Raw genomic sequence first — 27,959 nt, 5'->3', positions numbered from 1 at the left:
ATATCTGGGCAGGCATAATTACGTGAGGGAGACATCTCCCCCTTCTCCCGCCCAGGTCTCAGTAATACATGTCAGGTCAGCCCCCTCATCCAAGATCAAGTCATGAATGAGGGATGTCTTATTATGGACCAGGGGTCAGCAACCTTTAACACTCAAAGAGCCATTTGGACCCATTTCCCACACAAAAGAAAACACTGGGAGCTGCAAAACCCTTTTGACATCTAAAATGAAGATAACACTGCATATATCGTTTTTTACCTTAATGCTATGTGTATCTTCATTATGATTTAGCTGCAGCTCTTGTTCAGTCACTAAAAACTGTTATTTTTAATCTTACATTATAAACTAGTAGGACTCCTTTCATATATTTTGAGCAGGAGAACAGCTTCCTGAAGAGTCAAAGTCAGTGGTAAAGGGCTGCATGCATTAAACAGCAAACCCCATAAGTTTGTCAGCAGTAAAAGCAAATGAATCTACCCACGTACCATTAAATGTTTGGTTTTCTTCAGAAACTTTTCTTCGATTTATCCATGGTTGGCCTACGGGGGTGGGGGGGGGAGCTCAGTAAATCAGCGCTGCAGATTGGCGGCTGTGCCGGACATATAGGTGTGTTTAGTGACTGACTAGCAGATAAACAGTCAGGTGCTGTGAATTGTGACAGGTCCCAAGCGCAGCTTTTAACATTCAGATGAAGGAGGTTACACTGGGACAAAGAAAATCTTTTCAGCAGCGTTTTGTGTAACATGAGAGCCTGCAGGAAGCTTGCTTAGCAGAGGAATGTAGCGATTTACTTAACTAGCTGATTTACTTAACTAGCTAGTGCTGTGTTCCTGAGTGGAGCTTCGAGCAGATCAGCGGCTGTGCCGGCGCGTTTTGAGTGATGGAGCCGCAGCAGAGGGGTCCAAGAGCCACGTGTGGCTCCAGAGCCACGGGTTGCTGACCCCTGTTATGGACTGACCTGGCATTCAACAGCAATACCATCAGGCTCAGGGGGCGGCTGACATTGCTGCCAGGATCCTTCTGGTTGCGGGAATAACCAGAAGAGGGGACTGGTATCAAACATCAGTCCCTCCTTCTCCTGTGCTGGCCAGTTAGACCCCCAATGCCATACCTCCCAAAATATAATTGACAGGATATCATATGCCACACATCTTCAACAGCCATAACCACTGGAGGAACGCTATCCGTTTTAATATACTGATAACCTAATGCCTATGGAGGGAGAATCCACTATAGGATTCAAGAATTCAAGAATCAAAGATAGGAAGGTTCCAAAAGTGACCAACATAGACAATCTAATCTAAGTGGAAACAAACAAAATTTAGTACAGGTCAAAAATAGTTCTGATGACATAAAGTTCCAGAAAGATCCAGTTCTCACATATAACATAAACAATCCAAGGTATAATATTAATCTTGAATGTATTTACCTTATCCCCCAGAGTCAACTTTAAAGATGCCCATATATCTATATCCCATGAGATCTCATTAGCCATTATTTTGTCTATTAGCACACACCAGGGGTTCCAAACATAAATCAAATGTCAATGGAGAATATTTACTCCCTGTGTAGTACCTCTCCCAAGTGAAAAGGCGGAAAGATTGTTTGTGATAACTCTAGCTCTTGGGGTTAAGTATAAATCAATTCAAAAATGTTATAGGAAAGTCAAAATTATTCAGTGTAGTGGATATAAATTTCCAGCAAACATTGTCAAAAGCATTTTCAACATTCAAATAAACAATGGCAGCTTGGTCTGTTTTATCACTATTTACAGCTATCAGATCAACAGCAAATCTAGGATTATTAGCTCCTGTCTATATTTAATAAATTCCTCCTGATCTGTTGAACTTGCCATAATTTGTTGCAATGTATCAGACAGAACTGCAGTTAATAGTTAATATCTACATTCATTAATGAAATAGGTTGATCATTAATACAGTAGGTGTGATTCTTACCAGGCTCAGAAATCATTGTAATAAAAGCATAATTTAACAAGGAAGAAAGGAAGCGGAATTAAAAATATAGATTATTTTTATTTATTTGATTATAGCCTGCCTTTTTCTTTTAAAGAAGTCATGTGGCTTACATCAGTCTCTCCCTTCTGCTCTCAATTTTATCCCCACAACAACAACCAGGTAGGTAGGTTGTGCTGCAAGTCTGTGACTGGCCAAAAAACACCTAGTTGGCTTCATGGCTGAGCAGGGGCTAGAACCCAGATTGCCTGAAACCAAGTTCCTTGCTCTTAACCACTATATCACAGGGGCATGGCCTGAAACTATCAGCATATCCACTTAAAAAGCATTTATATGATGTAGAAAGGATGTGGAAACACAAAGAGTCTAATCAAAAGCAGCTATGATGGACTGGTGAAATGCAGGTATAGTCTCTCTCACCACAATGCAGATTTCTCAAACCAAGCTTGGTATAGATGTAAATCCTACCACATTTTTGTCTCTTGAGGGCAGGCATACTCCTATTCAGTAAAAGATCTAAAAATTCATTAAGGGTCCACAGTCACATAATCATAAACAATATCAACACTTTTCCTAATATATTCATGAAACATAACTGAAGAATCTTTATTAGGACCATGCACATTAATCATGGCAATTTCTTTATCACTATACTTTCCAACAAGAATCTAAAAGGGACCAACAGGATCAAGAATTGCTTGTTGAATTGGAGGTGCTTATTAAACTCCTTCAAATCATGTTGAGGTATCGGTTATATAAATTTCCTTCACCCATTCTTTTCTCAAAAAATGTTCACTTGCAACTATTATGACACGAAAAAGTTCTTAGGTGTCTGTAGAAAATATTATTTTTCCCAATGTGGTGTGGGAAAAAAATCTTTTTCCTTCCTCAGGGGCCATTTATGTTCGTTGTGATGTATTGAAAAAATAATTCTTGCAATGTTTGTTCTGTATTCACACTAATATTTCTTCTTACAAAGCCTCTAAAATATAAAAACATCAAAAATCAGATACCTGACATAGCGCCAGTATTCCCCACCAAAAAAGACCCCCAGACCATAACGAAGATAGTATAAAAAACAAAAAACAATCCCCCAAAATCAGAAAAGAACTTATTTCTGAACATACAATAAAACATTTAACAGAAGGGATGGTCACAAAAAGAGAAGAGGAAGGAAAGGGTGAAGGCAACAAGGGAAAATGGGAGTTCAATTATGTTGCAATGACTTTTGCTTACCTTCCATCATTTCATCTATTTATTATTATTACTGAATATGTACATCTTCAACATTTCTCTCCTAAGGCTCAAACTAAACATGATGGCAGCAAAATCCTGTCCTTCATAGCAGGTCACATCGAAGAGCATTCTAGTAGGGGTAGGGCAACTGCAAGTGGGATAGTGATGAGTGGGAGAGGATTCTTGGCCATTTCCCCATCTGCCAGGTCCCCCCTCAGCTGTTTTTCCCCACAGTCAGGCCCCAAGACCAAACACAAGTCCAGCTAGGAGAAAAGTGATCTAGATGAAATTGGTGCCATAGCAGATTATTCACCCTCCCCACTGCATTACTTCTTCACCTGAAATCCCCTGAACAAGTGGCAAAGCAGCCTTCTGGCAGGAGGTATCCATCCTCCTCTGTAACTTCTCTCAAAATCATGCAGACTGTTTGGTAATTCACTGCTTGCATGATGCACAAACATCAAGGCTGAAGTCATTCCACATATTCTAGCTACCTACATTTTTGCTTAGTCTTCCGGCCCAAGACTGGGAGTTATACTGAAGCTCCAGAAGGCATAGCAAGGGAGAGGTCACTGGCCATCCACCAAGCTAATGATGATTCCCTTACTTTGTTAAGATTTTCAGAGTTGCAGCAAACAGTTCTTTTCAGATATTGTGGTAAACTATTAAAAATGATCACTCAACCGAGAAGGCCATCATGACCTATCAGTGGTACTTTGGCGAGGACCATGCCTCTGATTGCCTACCAATTTGCTGGAGAACGGCCTCAGACCTTGCTCATGCCCTGCTTGTGCGCGTTCCTTAAGTATCTGCTTGGCCACTGTGCGAAACAACATGCTGGACTAGACAAACAGTTCTTTGATCTGATCCACCACGGTTCCTAATGCATACATATCCACCCAACGATATTGATACGAAGGAGCATAAAGCTACACCACCAGAGAAGTCATCCTGCCACAAGTGAACTACATTTCCCAGGATGCTGCAACACATGCATGCGCTCTTACTCAGCTTTCTAAGGCGAAACTTCTAACGCACCCTACCGCTTTACTGACAAGCCTATTAGCCAGTAGCAAAGTGCCAGCTCCCAATCTGTTCCCGCTGTCTTTAAGACACTCCTTTTATATCAGAAGGACATGCTCGTAGTCAAATCCGTAGATCGGAATACCGGACTGGCCAATAGGAAGGCAAAGCATCCGGCGAAAGGTGCGGTTTAGCACTAACGGGGAGGAGGAAGTACTGACAACTGACTGACAAAAGAACAGTCCAATGGAACTTCGACGGCATCCAATGGGCTTCGGGCACCACCCATTTCCCCCCTCCCCGCGCCGAGGTGGGTAGCAACAGTTGCCCCGGTGAGGGAACACGGAGGGCGCCATAGCCACCGTAGTCGTGGCGACCAGGAAACCCGGCAACAACAACAACAACCACCAACCCTTCCCGCCTCAGCGCGATTCCCGCCAAAATCGAGAGAGGGCACGATAGTCGCGACTCCGTCCCCGCCCCTCCCCCTGAGGGGACGCGGCCTCGCAGGGCCGGGACGGTCCAGGTGGGTCCAAGTCCATTACCCTTCCCTTCTCCCCGGCAAAATGGCGGAGCCTGTGGTTCTCCCCTCGCCTTTTCCGAGACAGTCGGGAAAGGTGAAGCAGACAAGTGATTTTTTCCGGGTTTTGGGCCCCGCCATGGAGGCCACTCCAAACAGGGTTTGTCGGAAAAGGGCCCAGGCCCTGACAGGCGGGGCTTCAACACTTCCCAGTGATTGGTGGGCGAGCAGGCCAACAGACGCTGGTAGGAACCCTGAGGGCAGCCAATAAGGCTTAGAGAGAGGAGGGCATGGGCGTGAACTGCTCACTCAACTAAGGTAGTTGACTTCAGAACGCGTCACAATGTCGCGGTGACGTCAAGGACAGCAGGTTTTCCTGTTTGGTTAAAATGACTGACGTCGCGCAGCGGTAATAAATTTTAAAAGTTAGTGGTCGTCGTCATCATCATCGTTAAAACATTAGACATGGTCGTTTAGGAGTAATAGAGAGTGACATCGTGGCTTTAAAAACATTCAGAAGGATTTGGAGACAAGTGATGTCATACTGACTCCATGGAGGGACTTTGGTGGGGCGAGGCTATAAGTTGCATTCAGAATGTTCAACGTTCGGGCTTGTTTAAAAGGGGTCTCGAGTAACTGGGCTTGGAAACACTTTGTCCGAGCTTCTTGAGAAGCATTGCTAGGGAGTAATCAGTATAGATTCGGATTTATCATTGGTTTGTCTCAGCATTAGGTAGCTTCTCACATTTGGTAAATGTACAGTACTTGGAGGCAGATATACTCCTGAGAGGGCCAGAAGAATCTACAAATTTAGATGTTTATTCTTAAAAGAGAGCAGTCAGTGCTCTTCTTGCTGTAGTTAAGGTTTTGTAGCTTGATGGCAGAAAGAATGCATTACATGCAGAAGTCTTAGATTCCCTCTAGTTAAGGGACGTTGGGTAGTATGTGTGGCTTTTGATTGCAGATGTTGATCGGAGCAGGCAATAATGTTTGAGTCTCTGTGCTGGTTTACATGTGATGAGCCCTGATCTGCGGATTACTTCTTTGCTTGATCAAACTGGTTTGCAGTTGTGTTTAGGAGGACAAGTGCCGCCTGTAATCTGCTGAGTCAGTTGTAATCAGTAAGTAACTAGTTGAAGTGGAACACTTGAGAAGTGCTAGTGCATAAGCATTGGGGTCCTTGTGGTGACAAACCAGATTAAGTTTTAATTAGAAGCAGTGCCATGCAATTTCATATGTGTATTTTTTGTTTAATTCACTAAATGTTTCAAAATATATTTCTTTGAGTATTTTGCAATTTAAAACATAACATTGAAACAAAAAAAATCCCAAATAAAGCAATGCTATTAACCTAACAAACAGGCCAACACAGCATAAAATTTAGTATTGGCTATGAGTGGTCTAAGCCCATTATAGCAAGGTGGAATTAACATCCTTATGTCAGGATCCTTAAGTGGAGCAAACTGCTGTGAAATGTACTTGCGAATTCATAGTGTAGTAATGATTTCTAAAAGCATTGTTATTTCATCCTGTGATGATAAGGTGTGCTTTTGAGGCCTATTTTGAGTAAGTCTTTCATATCCTGTCTAAACCTTTACACTATTGACTGAGAAACTCAAAATGCAAATATTTATTGTGACTGCTCTATTGACCAGATAAAAGAAAGAACAGGTCCTTGTACTTTAATTTTTGTATAGGGGATGCACCTTGTTACACAGGGTGACAAAAAAAATTGTAGGAAACTTTGTCTTCTAAATACCTTTTTGAGTCACGGGAGCCCTCTCTCATTGTTGGATGATATTGATGGTTAAAATATAGTGGAGAATAAAAATGATAAGTCTCACATTAGTAGGCCTGATGACCAGAGAAGTGTTGCTGATGACCCAAATTATATAGGATGCTTAAAACAAAAGGGAGCTCCAAAAGGATCTTTCCAGACTGGGAGAAAAGGACCAAAGGGTAAGCAAGTGTAAAGTGATGCATGTTGAGGCAAAATAAATAAATAAATCTAACTTCAAATATAAGCTGATGAGATCTGAGCTATTGGTAAAGAAAGATTTCATGTGGCACTCAGTTCAATCAAAATGTCAACCCCATATGCTGCTGTGAAAAAGGTAAGCTCTCTGTTAGGCAAAATTAGGAAAGGAATTGGAAATAATGCTGCACAAATCGTACTCCTCTTATACAAATCCGTGGTGCAACCACCATTAGAATACTGTATACACTTCTGCAGAGTGTATCTAGAAAATGTTCTGTAGAGTTGAAAAACTTTAAAAAAGTGGAGGGGGATGTAGCAACTTCCCTGTGAAGAATGATTATGACTTCTGCAATTGTTTAGCTTAGGGGAAAAAAGGAGGCATGAGAGAGAAGTACAAAATTATGCACGGTATAGAGAATGTAAACAGGAAGATAGTTTTCTCCCTTTCCCATAATACTAAAACTCAGGGACATTCCATGAAGCTGGTGGAAGACACCAGACAGATAAAAGTAGTTCATATATGTTTAGTTAAACTGTGGAATTTACTTCCACATGATTTAGTGAAAGGCACCAATTTGAATGGCTTTTAAAGGGGATTGGACAAATACATAGGAACATAGAAACAGAGCGAGTCAGAAGGGGACCTCTTGGACCATCTAGTCTGACCCCTGGCTCCAGCTGGCTCCGCTCATGACATGCCCACCATATGCATGTCGAGCCTATCTTTGAACACCCTCACCAATGGGGCTTCAACAACAAGGAGGATAAGGCTATCAATGGCTACTAATAGCTAGATGCTACCTCCGTTGTTAGCGGAAGTATGCCTGCATACTCCATTTGGCAGGGAACATGGCTTAGGACCCGCTGTTGCACTCATATCTTGCTTGTGAGTTTCCTACCTGCAGCTAATTTGCTGATGTATGAACCGAATTCTGGACTATATGGACCATTGGTCTGATCCAACATTGCTGTTAAGAAGGCAGAGGCCATTGCACTATACGGTGTGGCATAAGAGAACAGTTCAAAGTTGGATAGAGATCCTACAGTAGATGATGACTGCATTCAGTTGTGATAATTGTTGCAAATGAAGTGCATGGTATTGTACCATTTAAGTGTCCATAAAATGTATTTGGTTACATCTAACTTTGGCCATGTTTTCATTCCTTCACAGGATGTAAAACAAGTGTTATTTAAATACATCATGATATGTTAAAATTATGTTTCTTTCCTGTATGACACCCAGAGATAATGCTGTGAAATCAGAGTTTATATGTCCAAGACTTACCATGCTGCTTCACATTTTCAGATGTTTTACACAAAAACAGCAAAAAGGCCCTGCTAAAAAGTTTGCATTGAAATGTACCATTATGCTCACCTACTATTGTGATGTCATAGTGTGTGATAACATTTTTCAATATTGGGTTATGCAAAGATTCATAGTTCTGCTTTCCACCACCTTCTGCTGTGGCAAGTAGGGTTCTAGGTGTGCCATACAGGAGCAGGAGGACAGCAGGAGAGTTGTGAGTAGGAGGTACTGAAGCTATCTTGTCTTCTGCTTTTTTGGAAGCTTTAAGGGGCTGTGTTTAGGTTAGAAGCTGACAGCTCAGGTAGAATAGAACCTGCTGTACGACAAGGATGTGCTGTTTGGGTTGATTCTAGCCTAGGATATAATGCTTAAGGAACATTATAACAGGAATTATCTGGAGAAAATATTTGTGCAAAATTATTAGATTATTAATCAGCCTCAAACAATATGCCTGTCTTCCATGGCCATAAAGTTTGAGAAAAGGAGAAAACTTGTGGAAAGATTGATTAATTGTATGCTGCTTATGCTTGAGCTTTATTAATATAATGAGGCCTTCTGAAATCGGCAGGTTTTTATATTGTGTGCCGTATGAAAAAAATGAAATTGAATTTAAAAACAAATAAACTGTTTCTCTGCATGTGAGATTTCCCTTCTACTGTGTGTACCCCACCTCCTTCCCACAATGGGGGAAGGTGATGGGGTATATGAGCACATGTCAGAGCTAATTTGGTTACCATTTATTGTCATTGGAGGAGTGATGGGGATTTACTGAAATTTGCTTTTGCTGCACATGGGGTTACCCTAACTGGATTTTTTCTACTGTTCCCTCTTGGCCTGAAGGAAGCTGCCATGCCTACTTTGTACAACCACCTCCTACCACTTTAGGCTTAAAATGAGAAGGAAATAAAGGAATCCTTGTAGGAATTTCCTTAGTCACGCCTCTTTAATTGGAACAAAGCAAAAAGATCACAGTTTCTCCTTGTTCACTTTAGCACTGGTTTTTTTTCAGTGCCTGAGGCATTGGTGGGAATGGGATTTACACACTATGGATGTGACAAGGAGACTCTCAACTGCTTTTTCCCTCTAGTTGTAGGAGAACCATTTGGTAATGGCATCTGCTGGGCAAACTGACTGAGTAGTGCTAGAGCTTGGTTACAGATACCTTTGGTAATGGTATCCCAGGAGCTCTGCTTGGGAAGTAGACATTCACTTCACAGGTCCTGAGAATACTCCACTTTTTAGCAGTAGTGCCAGCTGTAAATGGTGCCTGTGCTCATCTCATGTTCACTCATTATTGCACCATTTACAGCTTCTTTTCATTTTAGTGGGGTTTGGATAGAATTACTTCCTGGTAAACTATGGCTAAAAACTTACAGTTCTTTGGATGACATCATTCTCTGCACTCGATGCAATGCAGCCACCAAAATGGCAAATGCTATTTTGGGATGCATTAATAGAAGTAGTAGTTCCCCTATACTCCTCACTAGTCAGACCCCATCTGGAATGCAGTGTCCAGGATTTAAGAAAGATGCAGGTAAATTAGAAAGGGTCCAGGGGAGGGCAACAAAAATGATCCAGGGTTTGGAAGCAGTGCACTATGAGGAGAGAGTGGGAGAACTGAGCATACTCAGCCATGAGAAGAGAAGACTGAGTGGTTACATGATATTCCTCTATAAGTACCTCAAAGGCTGTCATAAAGAGGAAGGACAAGATCTTTTCTTTCTGATACCAGAGTGAAGGACACATAATAATCAAGTGAAGTTGTGACAACCCAGGTTAAGGCTAGATATCAGGAAAAGTTTCCTCACTATCAGAGCAATACGACAGTGGAACCAGTTGCCTAGAGAGATTGTGGGCTCTCCCACACTAGAGACATTCAAAAAGAAACTGAGTGGGATGGTATAAATTGGTGTCCTGCAACAGCAGGGAGTTGGACCTGATGCCTTCGTGGCCTCTTCCAGCTCTGCTATTCTGTGATCTACGACCTGTTGGAACATTTGTGTTTCACATGAAACAAGGTAATTTCGTGAAAGAGTAGGTTGAATTACCAGATTCAGAGTAATGGCATTTTTGGTCATAACTCCTACAAAAGTTGCATGCTACATCCAAAAGTTTGTGTTGACTGTAGCATTCTCTTTAAGTGTTGAGCCTCAATAAACAGATGCTGTCTAGATATTGTTATTTTGCCAATTATTTATTTATTTTATTTATTAATTAAAACATTTTTATGCCGCCCCATTCGCTGAAGCCTCGGGGCGGCTCACAACATTCTGCAGCATGTGGTAGGTTGTTTCATCTTCCTTGTTGAATAATAGTTACAGGCAGGGAGGCCTTCCTGTCTCCGCACTTGATTATGGAGTTCAGATAATATGAGTGCTTGATGTAAGAAAATGAGAGGAGAAACATACATGGCTGTATGAGCCCCTGAAATTAGCAACTTGCTGAGAGTCTGATCTTTGTGTAGGCATTCCATACCGCTGTCAGGCCCAGTAGCTAAATCTTCCCAGGGTCTAAAAACAGCCAGGTCATTTCCAAGTTTGGTCTGTTCTGGAAGGAATGACCAAGTGCACAGGAACCTTTGGAATGTAGTGTAAGCAGAGTGCCGTGGATGACATGGTGCCTGGCTACAGAAAAATGATCTTGTCTTTCCTAGCTTCACTGGGATGACAGAAACACCTGGCCAGCAGCACATTTCCAAGGGGCAAAAGAATCCAGAAAGGATACTTGTGAAGAAAGAGGACTTTAAAAAGGTCAACTCTCTGGGAATGACCATCATTTTAGGCCATTTTTCAGCATCAACCCTGCATGAGAATGAAGTATATAAAATTCCCACAATTCTGCACCAGATTTCCAAGCACTTTGCCAATTAAGTGAGGTATTTTTCTACCACTCATTTAGTAGTCTATTTTATTTTATTTATTGTTTTATCTTTTATATGATCAATAATTGTTTTATTGTATTTATATACATTTTTATGTTCTAGGATTGTAAGCCTCCCAGAGAACCTTTGGGTTACAGGGTGGCATAGAAATGGCCACCCTGTAAATAACTAAAAGCCCCCCCCCCAGCAAATAAATAAATACTGTACTAAAAGAAAGCTTACACATAAGTACTTTCATTCAGAGTACAGGGACCTACAGTCCTTTGGGACTTATGGATCTGTTTGGAATTTTGACACTCATGGAGGCAATTGCAAAATAGCTGCCATGGAGAAATGCCTATTCAGAAAATCACTATTGTAGTAGCTTTGCTCAAACACAAAACTCCCATTGTACAGAAGGCAACCTCACAGAAGATTTCTCTTTTTATTAGCCAACATTGTTATTGGATGTTATTAGATGCTTTTTTAAATTGTTCTTTTAAATTGCTGTAAGCTGTCCTGAGATATTTATATAAAGGATGGCATACAAATTTTTAAATAAATAATAAATAAACACACTCATACCATCTTTCTTTTTCCCAGGATGCAGTGTGTGGGAGAGAAGAAGGGGAAAGTCACAGATTCAGAGGGCTAGGGGGAGAATAGACACACAGAGAGGGCAGGAGAGGGAGAAAATGGAGTGGGAGACACAGAAACTCAGACCCCCTCCCAAAAAGAAACCCCCAAAGGAGAAAGAATAACCTTACTCAGAGGATGAGGGGAGGGGAAATGGGGGTAGATGAAGGACTGACCCAGAGAAACAAGTAACATTCACCCAAACCCTGAAGAAAAAAAAATAATGCAGACATGTCCTGCTTCTTCTCTCCCTCTTTGCTTCACTCACTTGTTTTCACCTTCTGACTCAGTCTCGTCTTTCATCCCTTCAGTCCATCAAGTTCTTTCTACCTTTTAAAGCACTTTAAATCATGTGCCCAAGAAAGTACAAGACAGAGGTAGTGTCTGAGCTCAAAAAAATAGAAGTACTGTTTTGACCCAAATAAATTTGATGCTAGATGGTAGCCCTTTGGGTTCAATTATACTGGCTTCTCAGTTGATTTTTTTTTTGTTTAATTTGAAACATTCTCAAGGATTAAAATAGCAAGGAGCAGGGAGCCCCAACAGGCAGTAAAAGAGGAGTCTACAGGCACAGACTCTAACAGAGGAGCCAATAAGCAGACTCTAGTGTTCAAAATAGCATTAAGATTGTTATTTGTGAAACTGGGGATGGAAGGAACTAAGGACTGCACAAATCATTGTAATAGACTCTGCTTTCCTGCTCAGAGTTGAGATTATGGCTATTCAGGACAAGGATTTATTGTGTATTTACCACGACTGATTCATTCACATTCTATGGGAAATTCCTATCATGTTGTAATTCATTTGTAATCCCTCTTTTTTTTTTTTTAAGATTTTTCTGACTTTTTTCTGAACAAGGAAAAACACTGTTTTTTTAATCCAAAAGAAAAGCAGAATCTCCTGAAACAATGGACTTTAACACTATTGTTTCATTTTTAAGAAGTCTGGTTTTGATGTGAGTAGTGACATATTAGAGATTTAGACAGTTTGTCATGCCTCTTCAATTCCCATGGGTGTATCTTTGTTTGGACTATTACATTTCCTTCTCTTGGGAGAGGAGTGGGCAGGGAGGCCCAGGCTGATCAGCCTCATTTGGCAAGCACATAATTTGATTTAAAGGTAAACAATTTCTGTTCGCTGATTAGTCACAAGGAAACAAATCAAAAACAAAATTTAAAAGAAGGAAATGAGTGGATTGAAAAAAGAAGACCTTGGAAAATGGGGCTGAGTGGAATAAACCATTTCAGAAGAAAGATAATCCATATCAAAGGAGAGTCCTTCACTGATTAAATGCTGCAGTTATGAGTAAGCAGATCGAATTGAATAGAACTCATTTCTGAGTAAACTTTCTCAAGATTTGGTGGTAAGGTAGCCCATACCAGTTCAATAATTACCATTCATTTTTGCCTTTGGTATGCTGATGGAACAGTGTGAGGTGTTGTGTGGACGCATAATTACAGTTCTACTTCCATTCCATCATGTGCAAGAGCTCTTAGCTAGCTGTACAAAAGAGCTTTAGTGTGGAAGCACCCTTGATGCCACAAAAAGCAATTCAAATAAGCAACTACTTCACATAAAGAAGTTCACAGGAATTACTGACTCACTGTGTCAAAATCTTCAGGGATTTTGCAACATTATCCAATCTAAAGTGAAGAGGCCAGATCACCCATCCTAAATAATAATTCTCTACAGTGGCAGCTGCCATGACCTGAATTTCACAATAGCACCAAGACTACTGCATCTACATAGCCATGTTGGGTAAGTTGATCTGGACACTTAAAAGGAATGGTGCTTTGCTCCTGGTATTTGAACTATTGAGTTTATGGAGAAGCCTGTGTGCTACAGACAGAGGAGCATCCTTGCTAGCAAGGAGATTACTGTAGATAGGTGAATGTATGCAGGTGATGTATGCAGTCCTAAGAATTATTGCCAAAATGTTTCTTGCCCTTTGGCTCCCTATGCAGAGCTGTGTTACAAATATTGAGAGTTTGCACAGATTAGTCAATGTCTCAGGATTTCTTGGGGCACCAAACTCTACAGTGCAGTGTGTTTCTGAAGTGCAGAATGACAGTTCTGTTTCCTCCAGAAACAGAGGCTGTCTTCTTTCCTTCAGAAGACTTCCTGGGCACAGGTGAAGTGACGTACCAAAGAAGGAACTAAGCCAGAGATCACATGTTGTCTTTTGTTTAGCATCTGGTGGGCCCCATCAGGTTTCAACTAGAAGGGTTCTTGGCCTTGAGTATAGAGGCTTACTGGATAGGAGACTGGAATGGATATGGCCGCCAGACTTAACTTCTCAGGTTAGACAATGACATGTTCAGTGCTTTTCTTGCCAAGGCTCATGTGTTCTTTGCTTTCAGGATTCCTAGAATGCAAAGTCTTGTTTAGTTGTAACAGTATAAAGATAGCTTGATGCAAGGTTGTGAGTCAACATTCTGTCTCTGAGGTCATCTATGGAGGAAAAAGGGTGTGCTCTTCCTGTCATGTACTTCAAGTAGGTAGCCTCCTATGCTCTGAGATAAATGTTCTGATTACTTCAGCCATTGTTTTTTGTCCTTCACTTTATCTAAGTGGTGTTTTTTTGCTGCTTATGTGTTTTGCTTTTTAGGTGGTGACACATAGCATCTAAAATGGGATTGATTATTTCTTGCATATATCACTGACTTGTTGTGTGTATATCTTTATATATTTGTGATTGCACTGTACTCTTGCAAATGGGAGAGTTACACTGAACTTACACTCCAATCAGTTAGATTGGAAAGGCTTTATCTGAGCAAAGCTACCTGATAAAGCAACTATAGCTTGTTCTACACGTGCATCCAAATAAAGTTACCAAATGGAATGTATCTTGTTAGAGTGCAGCTGTGGGATATTTTTAATAATTTTCTGCATAACAACAGTAAGACCTCCTTTGTCTACTGCGTGTGTAAAGCAATCTAGAATTGCTTTAAAATATGAACTTTGTTCATACAGCATAGATGGAAATGCCTGTCTGATGCAAAGATCAGTGAATTCCAACTCCCTGCAGATTGGCCTACTGAAAGTACTATTCTTATTTTCTTTCTCATGCTCTACTGGATATGTAGATCAGGAGGGAATGGTGGCAATAGGAGGAATGAGCTTTTCTAGTGGAAGCTCTATCCTTGTCCTTAAATTTTTTTTAAGCTCATCATGAGAAATCTTGTTTACTCAGTACTTTCACATAATCCCAATAAAAGTTGTGTGTAATTGGAAAGATAGTATACATTAGATATCCTGTGAAAAGCAATACCATTTCTCTTGTGATATCTCAGACACATTTCTTATGCAAGGGAAATAAGATTGAAGAACAGTGTAGCTTTCAAACATTCTGCTTGCAGGGAAAGCTTCCTACATAAACTTGGCTGCCATGGAACTCCTAACTGAAAGGTTTGGGGATATAGTCTAGAATGTATACTTGGGGCCATCCTATGTGTACTGACAGCAGGCCCAGGATTACAAACAGCTGGATCCTCAATAGCCACTTCTGCTTTTCTGATTAACATGTACGATGTATTAGAAATTTTTGCAAAACAAATGCATTTTTGTTTGCATACTTCCTTATGCAGCTAAAAAAAGATAATGTTGGAAGTGGTTGTCTTGCCTTATATGAAGCAAGAGTGTACTCTGAAAAACCTGTGCCATTCCCTTGAAATTTCACATTGCAAGTGAAGATTCACAGTTGTAGGCAAGCTGTCTGGGAGGGAAGCTGATCTTGCATTGTTGATGTTCTCACTGATCTGGTTCACATGATCAGAATAAGCCATGGTTGTGAAAGCCCATTAAGGATTCCAAAGAATTCCTGTGTTTCACAGAGGTGTTTAGAGAAACCACTGGTGAACAACACAAGTCATCTGATTTCCATCCCTAAACATGGCATTAAGAGTGGCCTGATTGTTTTCCACATTTGAGAAACAACTTTAAGTGTAAAAATAGCAAGATTTGCTTTCTTTTATACAGTGCCCTGTCAGTGAAGTGAAGGAGAACAGATGTGTGTCACTTTCTGTATTATTAAATATTGCCAAATAGACCCAAAGAAAAAGCTAGCCATTAATTAAGGACAAGTGTATTACTTTGTTAGAAAGGGCCTGTGTTTCTGATGTTTGTTTTCATCCTAGTCAGGAAATTGCAATTGGTCTTATTGTAGCTTATGGTTTCCCTTTAGGCTTTTGTCCTCTGTCTGTAACTTTGTGCCACTGTTACTGGATAAAGAATCAGAGCAGCTGGATTTCCTTTCTGCTTTCCAAAACATCTGTTTGCTTTGAAGACACATTGAAAATCCAGTCCTGAACTGAACAGTTTATGTCATATAATTCATGACATGCAATCCTGATAAAAGTTTTTGTCTCTTAATAAAAAAAATATTGTATTCTTCTGATGTTTTGAAAACTATAAAGATATATTCTGGAAGGTTTCCTGTAGTATTAGGTACTTGTAAAGGACTGGGACTTACAGTTTTTAATTGAGGCATATACATGTAGCCTCTATAGCACAGTCTTACTTGTTATGGACACTGTGTGCAGGCATCTCTTTCTAACTTTACTTGGGTTACTTGGAGGTGATTGTTGTTCATTCCAAGTGAACAGATAAATGTTAAATGAGTAGACTAGAATAAATACCCATATAATTTATTTTATTGATATGGGGGTGGTGGTGTATGTGTGTGTGTATTTAAATTTAGATCATGGACTGCATTTAAAACCAAAGGCCATTTTTAAGGTATTGGATTCCTTTCATAAATACAAATTTAGAGTTCCATTCACAAAACAGGAACTTGTGTGCTCTTAGCTCCATTCCTGAGTACAGCACAAGAAATATGGGAGCACTACTTGCCAAATAAGCAGCAATATGACTCTGGGTTTTTCAAACATACATCTTTCCACCCTGGGGATTACATAGCTTGTACTTGGTTCTTAGTTCCCCATCTAACGTGAGCTGGAGCTATTGAGCAGTGGAGGGAAATAGCATTTCTGAAGGTTATGGGTGTTATGTGTGTGGTATGTGTTTGTGGATGGGAAGAATGCTAGAGATGTGGCTTGTGCAGTCATGCAGATTACACCTGGGTAAATACAAAGTGTTGTGTTCTAGCCTGTCAGATTTCCAGGCTGAACTTCCACATAAAGTAATCAGTGTACCTACTTCTATTATTTTCAGTAATTGACTGTAATTGGGTGTTAAGCATGGTGTATTATTAAGCTAGTGCTCAGTGAATAGAACTGTAGGGAGTTTTTTCTCTCTGTGAAATGCTTTATAATTGATTAATTGTGTTTTTTCTTTCTTTTTTGTTCTATTTATTTTTCCTCTTCAACGAAAGGAAGCCAAAAAAAAGCCTTATTTATTATCATTTTCCCCACTGTTGGCATGGCAACACAGGCGTACGTAACGGAATTACAGGCAGCCCAACAACAGTCACAACAGCAGCAACAGTCACAGCAACAGCCAGCAGCGACGGCGGCCACAGCGGCACCTGTGGTGGTGGCAGCAGCAGCTCAGCAGCAGTATGTGGCAGAATTGCAAGGTGCACAGCAGCAGCAGCCCACTCCAAAACAGTATGTCTCAGAAATCCCGCCTTCCCAGACACAGGCTCCACCCACTGGACAGCAAACACCAACACCAGCCCCACAGCAGTACATTGTAGTGACTGTCTCTGGTAAGTGTCTGGGGGGCAAGGGTGGGGTGGGGGAAATGGCAGGAAGGGAGTGAGGCCTTCAGTCTGGAGGTGTGAGGGTCACATTTTACAACCTTTGAGGAAAGTAGACTCTGAAAAACCAAGGGTTCCCCACTGGCTCTATCACCTCTCAGAACAATAACAACTGGAGGACCAAAGAGCCCAACCAGCCATCACTTGCCAGAAGGGGCTGGGGGGCAGTGAATGGCCTGGCACTTTCTCAACTTCCCGTCCCCTTTTTCCACCTCCCCCAGTCACCTCAGAGCCAGCAAATCTTTAAAATATGTTGTAAAACACAGTGTGGCCTGTCTTCATCTTCCTTTCTGGTGGGGTTGCTGGCATGGTGGAACATTCTGAGTGTGCATGAGGATATCTGCATATCATCAGCCTGCTTCCGAGCAATGTGTGTGTATACGTGGTTCTGCTGCTTTTAATGGCAAGTATGTATGTAAGGACAAGGGGAGTGGCTCTTGGCAGGAGCAATCTCTTGAATGCACCCGTGAAAGCTAGAATTTCTCAATAGCGCTATTTCTCTGGGAGCTGAAGAATTAATAAAATCACTAAATCTCCATGGATTGTTCTCATCCCTTCCTTATCAGGCAGTACACCAAGCAAGCCAGTCCCTGCTCAGTCTTTCAAAATGAATAAATAAAAGCAGAGGCTTAGAAGATTCAGGGAGAGGCAGTGACAGCTTTGGCTGAACATTCCCTCACCTTTTTCACATTGTGGAAACAAGAGAGTCATGGAGATAGAGAAGTTCTCTGGATCAGGCCTCAGTGTGGATGAAGATCATGCTTATCCCGGAGCAGAAGGGAGGGAAAACCCTCCCTTGGTTTTCATGGCAGAATGTCACTACATGATGGATAGATAGAAAAAAAGGAGAGAGAGAGAGAGAGAGAGAGAAAGAGAGAGGAGAGAGAGAGAGAGAGAGAGAGAGAGAGAGGGAGAGAGAACGCTCCAGTGAAAGTTTTTTGTTGTTTTTTAAACACCCCCACCCATGATTAGATGTGGGGTGAAATTTCAGTATGAAAACTGGGAGTGGGAGAGGAGTACAATGCTTCCCTCTCTGAATACCATGCTCTTGATCTGATTTGGGGCTGCATATACCTATGCAGAATTAAGTAAGGGCCAAACTTTTCATGAGTCCCTTACTAAGTATGGTGCTCCAGGAAGGAGGAGGGTTTAAATACCCACCTAGCTATTTTGTGCCAAAATTCTTACATATGCCTGCTGTGTGTGGGGTTAAAAAAGAGAAAGAATCTTCAGTTCCTGAAATGAGTCAGAATTCTGTACTTAATCTCCAGTGCTGTAGATATAACTTATATCCTTTTTCCCTTTAATTTTCACTCAGGGCAAGTACCAGGCAGGGATGTCCACTCTCTCCTCTGAGACCTGATTTATATTTGGAACCTCTGCCACTAGACAGAATGTATTTATTAGATTTATATCCTACCTTCTTTCTTACAAAGAACTTAGAGTGGCTTAGATAATACTTTTCCTGCTACTCTCAATCTTATCTGCACAGCAACAACTCTGTGAGGTAGGCTGAGCTGAGAGTCTATGGCTGGCCGAAGTGACCCAGTTGGCTACAAGAGACTAGAACCCAGATCTCCTGAGCCCTAGTTCTACACTCTTAATCACTGCCCCACACTGGCTCTCAATTTTTTTAATTTTTATTTATTTATTTATTTATTTAGAGTATTTGTATGCTGTCCCATCGCATAGTTTCGGGATGGCTTAAACAAAATAAAACATAATACAAATAAAATCCAGATCCACCCTGGCTGCAGATTAAAACCTATAAGCTGATGTTAAAAGTTATTAAAATATTGTTGAAATAAAAAGGTCTTAGCCTGGCGCCGAAAAACAAATAACGATGGCGCCAGGCGGACCTCTCTGGGGAGCTCATTCCATAGGCGGGGCACCACCGCAGAGATAGCCCTCCTCTGGGTACTTTGCCTCCTAATGTCTTTCACGGAGGGTTCCCGGAGGAGGGCCTCTGCTGCTGATCTCTGGGGGCGAGAGGGCAAATACGGAAGAAGGCGTTCCTTTAGGTATCCAGGTCCCAAGCCGTTAAGGGCTTTATAGGTAATAACCAGCACCTTGAATTGAGCCTGGACTTCGATGGGAAGCCAGTGGAGCTGGTAGAGGATTGGGGTTATATGAGAGTAACGCCCAGTCCCCGTCAGCAACCTGGCTGCTCTATTTTGCACCATCTGAAGTATCCGGACTGTCTTCAAGGGCAGCCCCACGTAGAGCACGTTACAGAAATCCAACCGGGAAGTAACCAATGCATGTGTCACTGTCGCTAGGCAATCGTCCTCCAGGTAGGGACACAGCTGATGTATTAACCAAAGCTGAAGGAAAGTGCTCCTCGCCACTGCAGTCACCTGAGCTTCCAGGGTCAGCTCTGGGTCGAGGAGCACTCCCAAGCTGCGTACCTTGTCCTTTAGAGGGAATGCAGCCCCTTTCAGGGCAAGGTCCAAGTCACCTACCCAGGAGCCCGAACCACCCACCAACAGGATCTCTGTTTTGTCTGGATTGAGTTTCAGTTTATTGGCCCTCATCCAGCCCATTATGTCAGCCAGGCAGCAGTTCAGTACAGCCACTGCCTTACCTGGATCAGTTGAAAAAGAGAGGTAGAGCTGGGTATCATCAGCATACTGATGATTCCGCAGCCCAAGCCTCCTGATGACCTCTCCCAATGGTTTCATGTAGATGTTGAATAGCAAGGGGGACAGAATGGACCCCTGCGGTACTCCATGGCATAGCTGCCATGGCGCAGAGCCAAGTCCCCCAGCACCACGTTCTGGAATCGGCTGTCGAGGTAGGAGTGGAACCACTGCCAAGCAGTGCCTCCTACTCCCAGTCCCGCTAGCCTATCCAGAAGGATACCATGGTTGATGGTATCGAAAGCCACTGAGAGGTCCAGGAGGACCAAGAGGGACACACTCCCCCTGTCTCTCTCCCTGCACAGGTCATCATACAGGGCGACCAAGGCAGATTCAGTACCATTCCTGCATCTGAAGCCGGACTGAAATAGGTCCAGATAGTCAGTCTCATTCATGAATGCTTGGAGTTGTCTCGCCACCACCCATTCCAACACCTTACCCAAAAACGGGATGTTGTCCACCGGTCTATAATTGGCGGCCATCTCTGGATCCAGGGACGCCTTCTTTAGGACCGGCCTGACTACCGCCTCCTTTAGAGGAGCAGGTACCCTGCCGTCCCTCAGAGAGGCATTAATATAATAATATACATAACTTTGTGAATGATGGTTTAGAATTTAAAATTATTCTTTGCACTGGTTATCTTTTATTGTTTATTTCTAAGCTCCAGTCTTTTGTTTCAGCTTTGAAGCAGTTAAGATTTCTGGTTATTCACCTACCTTTTCAATTAATTGGTCAACATGTAAACTGATATCTACCAGAGAGACTATATATCAGCAACTTCAGTGGTATCCTGATGTTAATTTACATATATATTATTTGGGAATACTTCTTCCCAGTGGTATCTCAAATGTTCGTTAACCCAAATAAACTGATTATGATCTCCTGGAATTTAGATAGATGGGCATCACTTTAGATGAATATTATGCCTTGGATTGTTTGTTAAAAGTTGGATTCTTTCAGCCTGCAAAATATTTTCAAAAACTCAGTACTTTAGTTTAAAACTTTTGTGTGTGAGGGGGTCCTGCCTACCATAATTATCTTTGAAAAGATAATTCCAATTAAGGACAATGTGTTTAGTTTTCTGGATGTTGCTTTATATTATTGAGCTTATTTATTGGCTAATTTATTGAATTTTTCCTTTTCCAGTAAAGTTTGATTTTCCACCATGGTCAGTTTAGGAAATCTTCTGTCTGAATCCTTTCTCCAAATGAATTGCATTAAAACAGATAGGGTTCCTCCCTTTGTTACTGCTGTTAGAGACATATGGCATATAATATTATGTCAGTTTCATTTTGAGCTGTTTTCTCATGCTTTATTGATGTTATGGGGAAATTCAGATTTAAACTTTGGAAAGAAAATGTTTTTGTACTGGTAGATGTAGCTGATGAGTTTTTGTTCTCTATCTTGCAAGCTAAATGTTATTTGCCAGCCATAGCTGAATGACAGCACTTGCAGTTGCAACATTTGTTAGCACCTAGGTTTTGCCCTGCTGCTTTTCCAACTTCAGTTTCTTCCCTGCTATTGAAAGCACTTATTGCAGCCAGTCATATAAATTGACCTATGAAACATGTCTATTGATACTTATTACTGCTGATTAAATATGATATGCAGGATCTTAAACAGGTATGGAATAGGAAATTGCTCTTTTGATGTCTGTATCTGATGGGTCTGTGGATCTTGGATTATTTCTTGGTCACTACAAATCTTGTTCTATGTGTATTGAACATCACAACTGTTTAATAAGTGTTTAGGTTAGCTAATTATTGGCGGTATAACATAGCATATGTCCAGCAAATGCCCAAGAGTTGCTCCTTTTTAAGTGGAGGACATTATTCCAAAAATTTTATACTGGAACACTCTTTAATATCTGCTGAAGTACATGCTCTTTTAAATTATCGACCTACTTCCTGGAAGTTAATGCCTAGTCAATGCAGAACAGATTTATCTGCACCATTCTGCAGCTAAAAGACTGATATTTCAACACTGGAAGTATGAACATTCATCTCCTGTAATGCAACGGATTGAAGATCTTACAGTGTTTTTAACATTAAATCATGTGGTGTTTAGATGCCACCTGCAAATGGGTGCTAACTTGGCTATTTTGTCTGCTTTAGTTGAAGTATATGTATAGTTCTTAGAAACTTGCATGTTCGTGTATATAGCATTGAAATCAATATGTAGCCACATTTTTACTTTTCTTTTGTTGAAATTTTGTAATAAGTTAAAATATTAGAAGAAAATTAAACGGGGAACATAACTAACTGGGTGGTAATTAAGAGGCCATATGACATTTTATCCTTCTGCTTATACTATAGATACAACATTTGTTAAGTTTAGAATATTACAGTCATACCCCTTTCCCTCTGCAGTTTGGTTTAAAATTCCAGTAGTGGTTGTGGATCTGCACCAGCTCTTTAATGTTGTGCATGCAGATGCCTATTACACTTGCACAACCAGTAGTGCAAGCAGAATATGCAAGTGGTTGTACAACATGTTGCATAATGGGTTGCAGAAAGTTTATGCACAATTGCACACACATTCCTATGCTAACAAAACTTCAGTTGGATTCTACACTTGTGCCTAGTCCAGAACCTAGTTCCCCCTTTTGCAACATCATTTGTACAAATGAAATGGCACAGTTGGATACTGCCCTTAGATGTGTTTCTTAGTTGCACAGTGCTGCCTTTCTTTTTAAAAAGGTTTTACCTTTGCCTGAACTGATTTTGAAAGGATTTTATTTCTTACCATAAGAGCTGCACTGATTCATTTTTTAAAAACAGCACGTGTGTGTGCATTTTAAAGGGCATTTTTGTGTGTCTCAGTATGTTAGTCCTAAAAGTACCACACGACTGTTTTGTTATTAATGAAGTTTATTTGAGGTAATGTTCAGGCAGAAGGTAGAGGCATATGGGCAGGTCATATGAGAAACAAAAGGGTGCTTTTCAAATGTTGAATAGCAGAGCTGGTATCATCTTGAGGAAGGAGTACTTTAAACCTGCTTAGTTCCATAGCCTCTGTACTCACAAAAGGTAAATGGCATTTGTAAGTTGTCCCCTTAGCTACAGCACTGAGACCCAACCAACTTGGAGACTTCCTGTTCAAGGTAGGAACTTATGCCTCCCATCTCTTTTGCGTGGAGGTACATCACCAAGATGTCCACTGTTTTTTGTTTAAAGTACCTGACCTTCCACTGGAACTCCTTCATTGACACCCTATAGCAGCGATCATCCACTTGTACAGAAGTGACTCCTTAGCTTAGTTGCACATGAGGCTTAACCATTTCCATAAAAGATGTCAAACCCAGGTTTGGATATGCCTGAAGTTCTTCTGTTGCTTCCTGCTCAGAAGTTCCAGGTTCCCCATCAAAGGAAACCTGAGCAGGTGGCTGTAAGTGGAAAACTCTTCTCCCTCTAGTCTTGGCAAGAAGCATTTTCCTCTCCTCTTTCTAGTCCCACTTCCCTACTTGCTCCTAATCTGGCTGCCTCCCAGAACTTCATAGCATCCACTTGAAGAAGTCCAGCTGTTGCTGTTGTGGTATCATTTCCCCCCTGTTGTGCTAGACTATCCTGACTGGATCCAGGCCCTTCCAGGCAAGACTCCATCTTACCTTTATATTCAAACCTAACTGCTTGGGTGTTTCAGACAGAGCAAAAGGATGACTTAACCCAGTGACTTTTAGTGACCTGTTATAAAGTTTTTGTACTCCCTCCCTAGGGCTTCTCTAAGGTAAATTTTCCAGTGGGGTACTGATGTATCTCATTCCTAGTGCAGATACATGTGAAATGAATGCCGGTAGTGATGCAATACATACGTGGCCAAGCTACATGACAGGGCAGCTTATTAGGAATATAGAATGTTTTTCTAGTATAGACTTAGGGTGCAATCCTATGACCAATAGATGCTGCCTGACCAGTCATAGGAGGAGGAGGAGCCCCCTCTGCAATCTCATAAGGCTTTTTGGGGGGTTGCTGTGGGGACTTTGTTTTCAGAGAGCACTTCCTCTACCTTCTCAGCCGTTGCAGTCTTCAGGGCAGGAGCTAAGGTGGTGGGAAGAGGGGGAGTGCAGCACTGCTGCCTTCTGCCAAATCCATGTGGTGCCTGAACCCCTCTTCAAGGGCAGGGGGAATTGTTTCGATGGCCTAAACATTTGAAGGGAGCACAGGAGCAGTTTTAGCCTCTGCTCTGCTCTTGAACTGCATTGGCTGTCCATAACATTGTTAGTTTGGAAGGTTATGGATAGAAATATAGGACTGCATGCATCATTATTTATGTTGTATTGGTGTTTTACCTTTTCTTTGGAAACCAAATATCTCATTTTTTACTATCAGGACCAGTCTCTAAGGTAGATTAGGCTTAGAAGTATTGACTAGCCCATATCATCAGCTGAGAAATGGGAGGTACTTGCTGGAGCTTCTCAGGCAACAAAATGTCCTGGAACAGTACTGATTGTATCTGTGAGTTTGCAGAAGTCAGTAAGTCAGTGTATTTCTCTTTCTTGAGGGAGGGAGGGAGGGAGGGAGGGAGGGAGAGCGCTTCAAGGTGTATTTGCATTTTCTGTGGTTATATGTTGTAAAAGGGGAAGCTTGTGTTGAATTCTCTACCATAGAAGAAATACTTGCTTTTGCTTCCAGGAAAGCATGGATGATTACAGTGAAAAAACTTTTTGCATTATAATTGTACATTATTGACTAAATGTGCAAGAATGTGTGTGAGTTCAGTTAGTATTGAGAACAGAGTAGGGGGTCACTATAGACTAATAGCTATGGGACCATCATGGACTTGATCATGTCCCGGCTGTGTAGTAATGACAACATCATGATTCTGTGAATTCTTCTCCCCAATTATTTATGTTCTTAAGTCTCTTGGTTTTCTGTGGAGTATGAATTGTTTATTATTGCATTAATTGTTACATTGTTATTAGAACAGGAGAATGTAGACCCAAACTAGTGCCTTTTGGTGATTTTTCATTTCCCCAGCCATTCCTTTTAATGTTCATGTGCTTCAGCTTTCAATTTCTGCTGGGATTCAAATAAAGCCTTTATTATTGACCTTGGCTCTGCTTTCACTGATGTGCCTTCTGTTCTGTCACTCAATTTTGCCACCAGCCACCACTGAGCTATTTCCTGATCCTATCAAATGATACATCAAAACTGGGCAGGAGGCATTTGTCTTTCTCTGGGCGACTTTTAGGGGATATCTGCCCCTTGCTTCAAGAATGGAGATCTCACAGCATTCCTAGACACCTTCCACAGAAATTTCCAGTTTCCCCTTAAATCTGATTTGCATCCCATTGCTTCTTGGCCTTTCCTTAATGAGAATCAGATGCTCCTTAAATATAAATGTATGAACATAACACTATGTTTCGAAACTGTTCAATTGTAGCCTCTGTGTAGGCTGTTCTATGGAAAATTACATTTGAATGGGACAGAATTTTATATGTGTAAATATATAATTTGTTCCACCAGGAAAATTCAGGAAAAGGCACAGTCTTTTTTTGTAAAAAGGAAAAAAAAGCTACTCCTGTGTTCACAAAAGATTGTCAAGTTTTCAATGAGTCTCTAAACCTTTGACTCCAAAGAAGAGTTTCTCCTAGTTTTCTTGCAGCCGCTAAGAAGTGGCATGTTCGGCTATCTGCTATTTTTCAAACAAACACTTTTTAGGCCATAATAATATATAGTATGATAGTTAATTTGAACCAGCATGAATTTCAGCTTCCTTAGAAAAGCTATTTTATACCAGACCAGTGATTCTCAAACTGTTCTTTAGCTGTGACTATAGATGAGGCCATGGAGTGTACATGATGACCTCCAAAATTGCCATATATTTTACTATGTAAGCCGTCCTGAGCGCTTCTCAGAAGGATGGGATACAAATGTTTGAAATAAATATCTATCCTATCCTATCCTATCCTATCCATCTATCTATCTATCTGTCTATCATAGGAACATGAGTTAATATAGCAAACTCATCCCTTCAGCTGGATCAAAAGTCCCTAGTGTCTGTATATGAGCAACACTGGGGTAGCCTGTCATATTTGCTCCAGACTTCACAAATGTATGGATGTATTTAAGAATTTAAGAACAGCAGTGACGGTTCAGACCAGCTATCTAATCCAGCATCTGTTTCCAGCAGTGGTTAGTCAAATGCTTTTGCAAAGCTCATGAATACAGCATAAAAATAACTTATGTATCCTACTACTTGTTCCTAAGCCGTTTTTTTTATTCATTTATGAACAGCAGCTAATAGCAGTTGATAGATACATCGTCTTCCTTAAATTTATCTTACCTCCTTTTGATGCCTCCCTTGCCAGTGCCACACACTCTGTAAATGATACAGTGGTTGCCACATGTTTCTTATGCAAAAAATTTAACCTGGTGTCTCCTGTAAGGCTTAGCCAATATATTTGCAGTTCTGAAAATGATGTTTCCACCTCCAGACACCTTGGACTGCAATTTGATAAGCATTGGTTATGCAGGCTAGAGCTTATGGTAGTTGTAACTCTAAACATCTGGAGGGTACCAGGTGAATCTATGGTTTCTAGATAGATTGCAGACACTTAAAAGAAAAAAAAGTCAGTACAAGTTACTAAAAGAATAAGATACAATACACAATGAGAAATTGCACAGGGATAGATAAAAAGAAAGATATAGCTAAACACCCATAACATTAAAAATCCCTAAAATGCTTTGGAGAAAAGGCAGGCCATGACTGAGAAGACTTTTTTTCTCATCTGGAAGCCTTCCTAAGATCCTTTGGTCAGGGAGGCAGCAAAGGTACTTTGCTGATGGTCTAAAGGCTTGAGCATGTACATATAGGAAGAGATGTTCATTTAGATCAGGGGCCCTCAAACTTTTTCACCAGGGGGCCAATTGAAAGGTGCCGGTGCTGGGCATGGGCCAGAAAGGTGGTGCCTGCAGTGGGCGGGGTGGTGCGTGAGGTGAGGCAAGGTGCAGGCGGGCACGCACGGGGAGGGGAGGGGAGGGGAGAGGAGGTGTGGGCGGGCACGTGTGCAGGGCGAAGCGGGACAAGGCAAGGCAGGCGCATGAGGCAGCGGCTTGCTCACTTGGAGATTGTTTTCTCCGAGCGAGCAAACCACTGCCTCCCCACGCGCTGGGCGAGGTAGGCAGTGGCGGGCGCGCACGTGAGCGCACACGCGGCAGGTCCAAATGGCCATGACAGGCCGGATAAATGGGCATGGCGGGCCGGATCTGGCCCCCAGGCCGTAGTTTGAGGACCCATGATTTAGATACACAACCCACAAAATAGCTCCCATGGAGGATGTATCTAGTCATATAATGGGGGCTTGGCTATTTGAATGTTGTGGCTATTTTCTCTCCCCTCAGTCCCTTTTCTCACTGTTTCTTTTCCTTTCTATCCCTACCGATGTCCTTCTGCTCCCTTCCTAGCCCTGAGCTTTGCTGTTTTGCTTCCCCTCATTCCTTTATTTTCCTTTTTAGGATATTAACCCTCTACTCCCATTCTACAGCCTTGCTACTTCTCCTCTCCCCACCACACAATCCTTTTTGCCTCACCTTTCTCCCTGCTTCTAGTCTAGCCTCTAGCCTCTCCCTTTCTCACATCTCTAGCTCCTTGCCTTCTTTTTCTGCCTGCAGAAAAGCTGATCAGCAACAGGTTCAGTATCAGGAATGAGAAACTACCCAAAAGGAAGAGTGGTGTGAAAGCTGCACTTCAGAAAGGAACAATGTTCAAAACAGGACAAAATACTTAAATGTACCTATTGAGAATGTGCATATCAAAGAATCTCACTGAATTCTTTCTGGCTTCTGCATCAACAATGAAGATTTGCATTTAGAACTTAGGTGTAGGGATAAGAATAGAACCCAGTTTAGTCTTCTGCAGGAGGACTTTGCTGTCACTAATCAGATACTTATGATAGCTAGAGAATTTATATATTTTTTATACTTATTCTGGAGTATCAATCCATTGGGAATCATGACATGGCATCTCCATCGGAGTTCTGCCCAGGCCTATTGTTCAAGGTGAGACAGTTCCAGTCAACTTAAAAGTTATTTCAGTGGGAGAGATTTAAGCACGTACTTAATTCTCCT

The 27,959-nt window shown here is 41.4% G+C and overlaps 1 protein-coding gene across 8 annotated transcripts in view; it reads left to right on the top strand.

Annotated features, from left to right (window-relative positions):
* RFX1 (regulatory factor X1) overlaps window positions 1-27,959 on the top strand; it is an 88,944-nt gene that overhangs the window by 9,232 nt on the left and 51,753 nt on the right. For 2 of the 8 annotated variants that reach the window (XM_044443566.1, XM_044443562.1), the window contains one exon: window positions 16,865-17,200. In XM_044443566.1, coding sequence (XP_044299501.1) covers window positions 16,912-17,200 — 289 coding nt within the window. In that variant the 5' untranslated portion in view covers window positions 16,865-16,911. The other 6 variants (XM_044443560.1, XM_044443559.1, XM_044443563.1 and 3 more) reach the window with 6 other exon arrangements.

This window comes from Varanus komodoensis, unplaced genomic scaffold (genome assembly GCF_004798865.1).
Source record: "Varanus komodoensis strain SLA01 unplaced genomic scaffold, ASM479886v1 scaffold42, whole genome shotgun sequence".
NCBI classification, from domain to species: Eukaryota; Metazoa; Chordata; class Lepidosauria; order Squamata; family Varanidae; genus Varanus; species Varanus komodoensis.
Note: the sequence above shows the minus strand (reverse complement) of the source record. Positions and strands in the feature narration are given on the sequence as shown.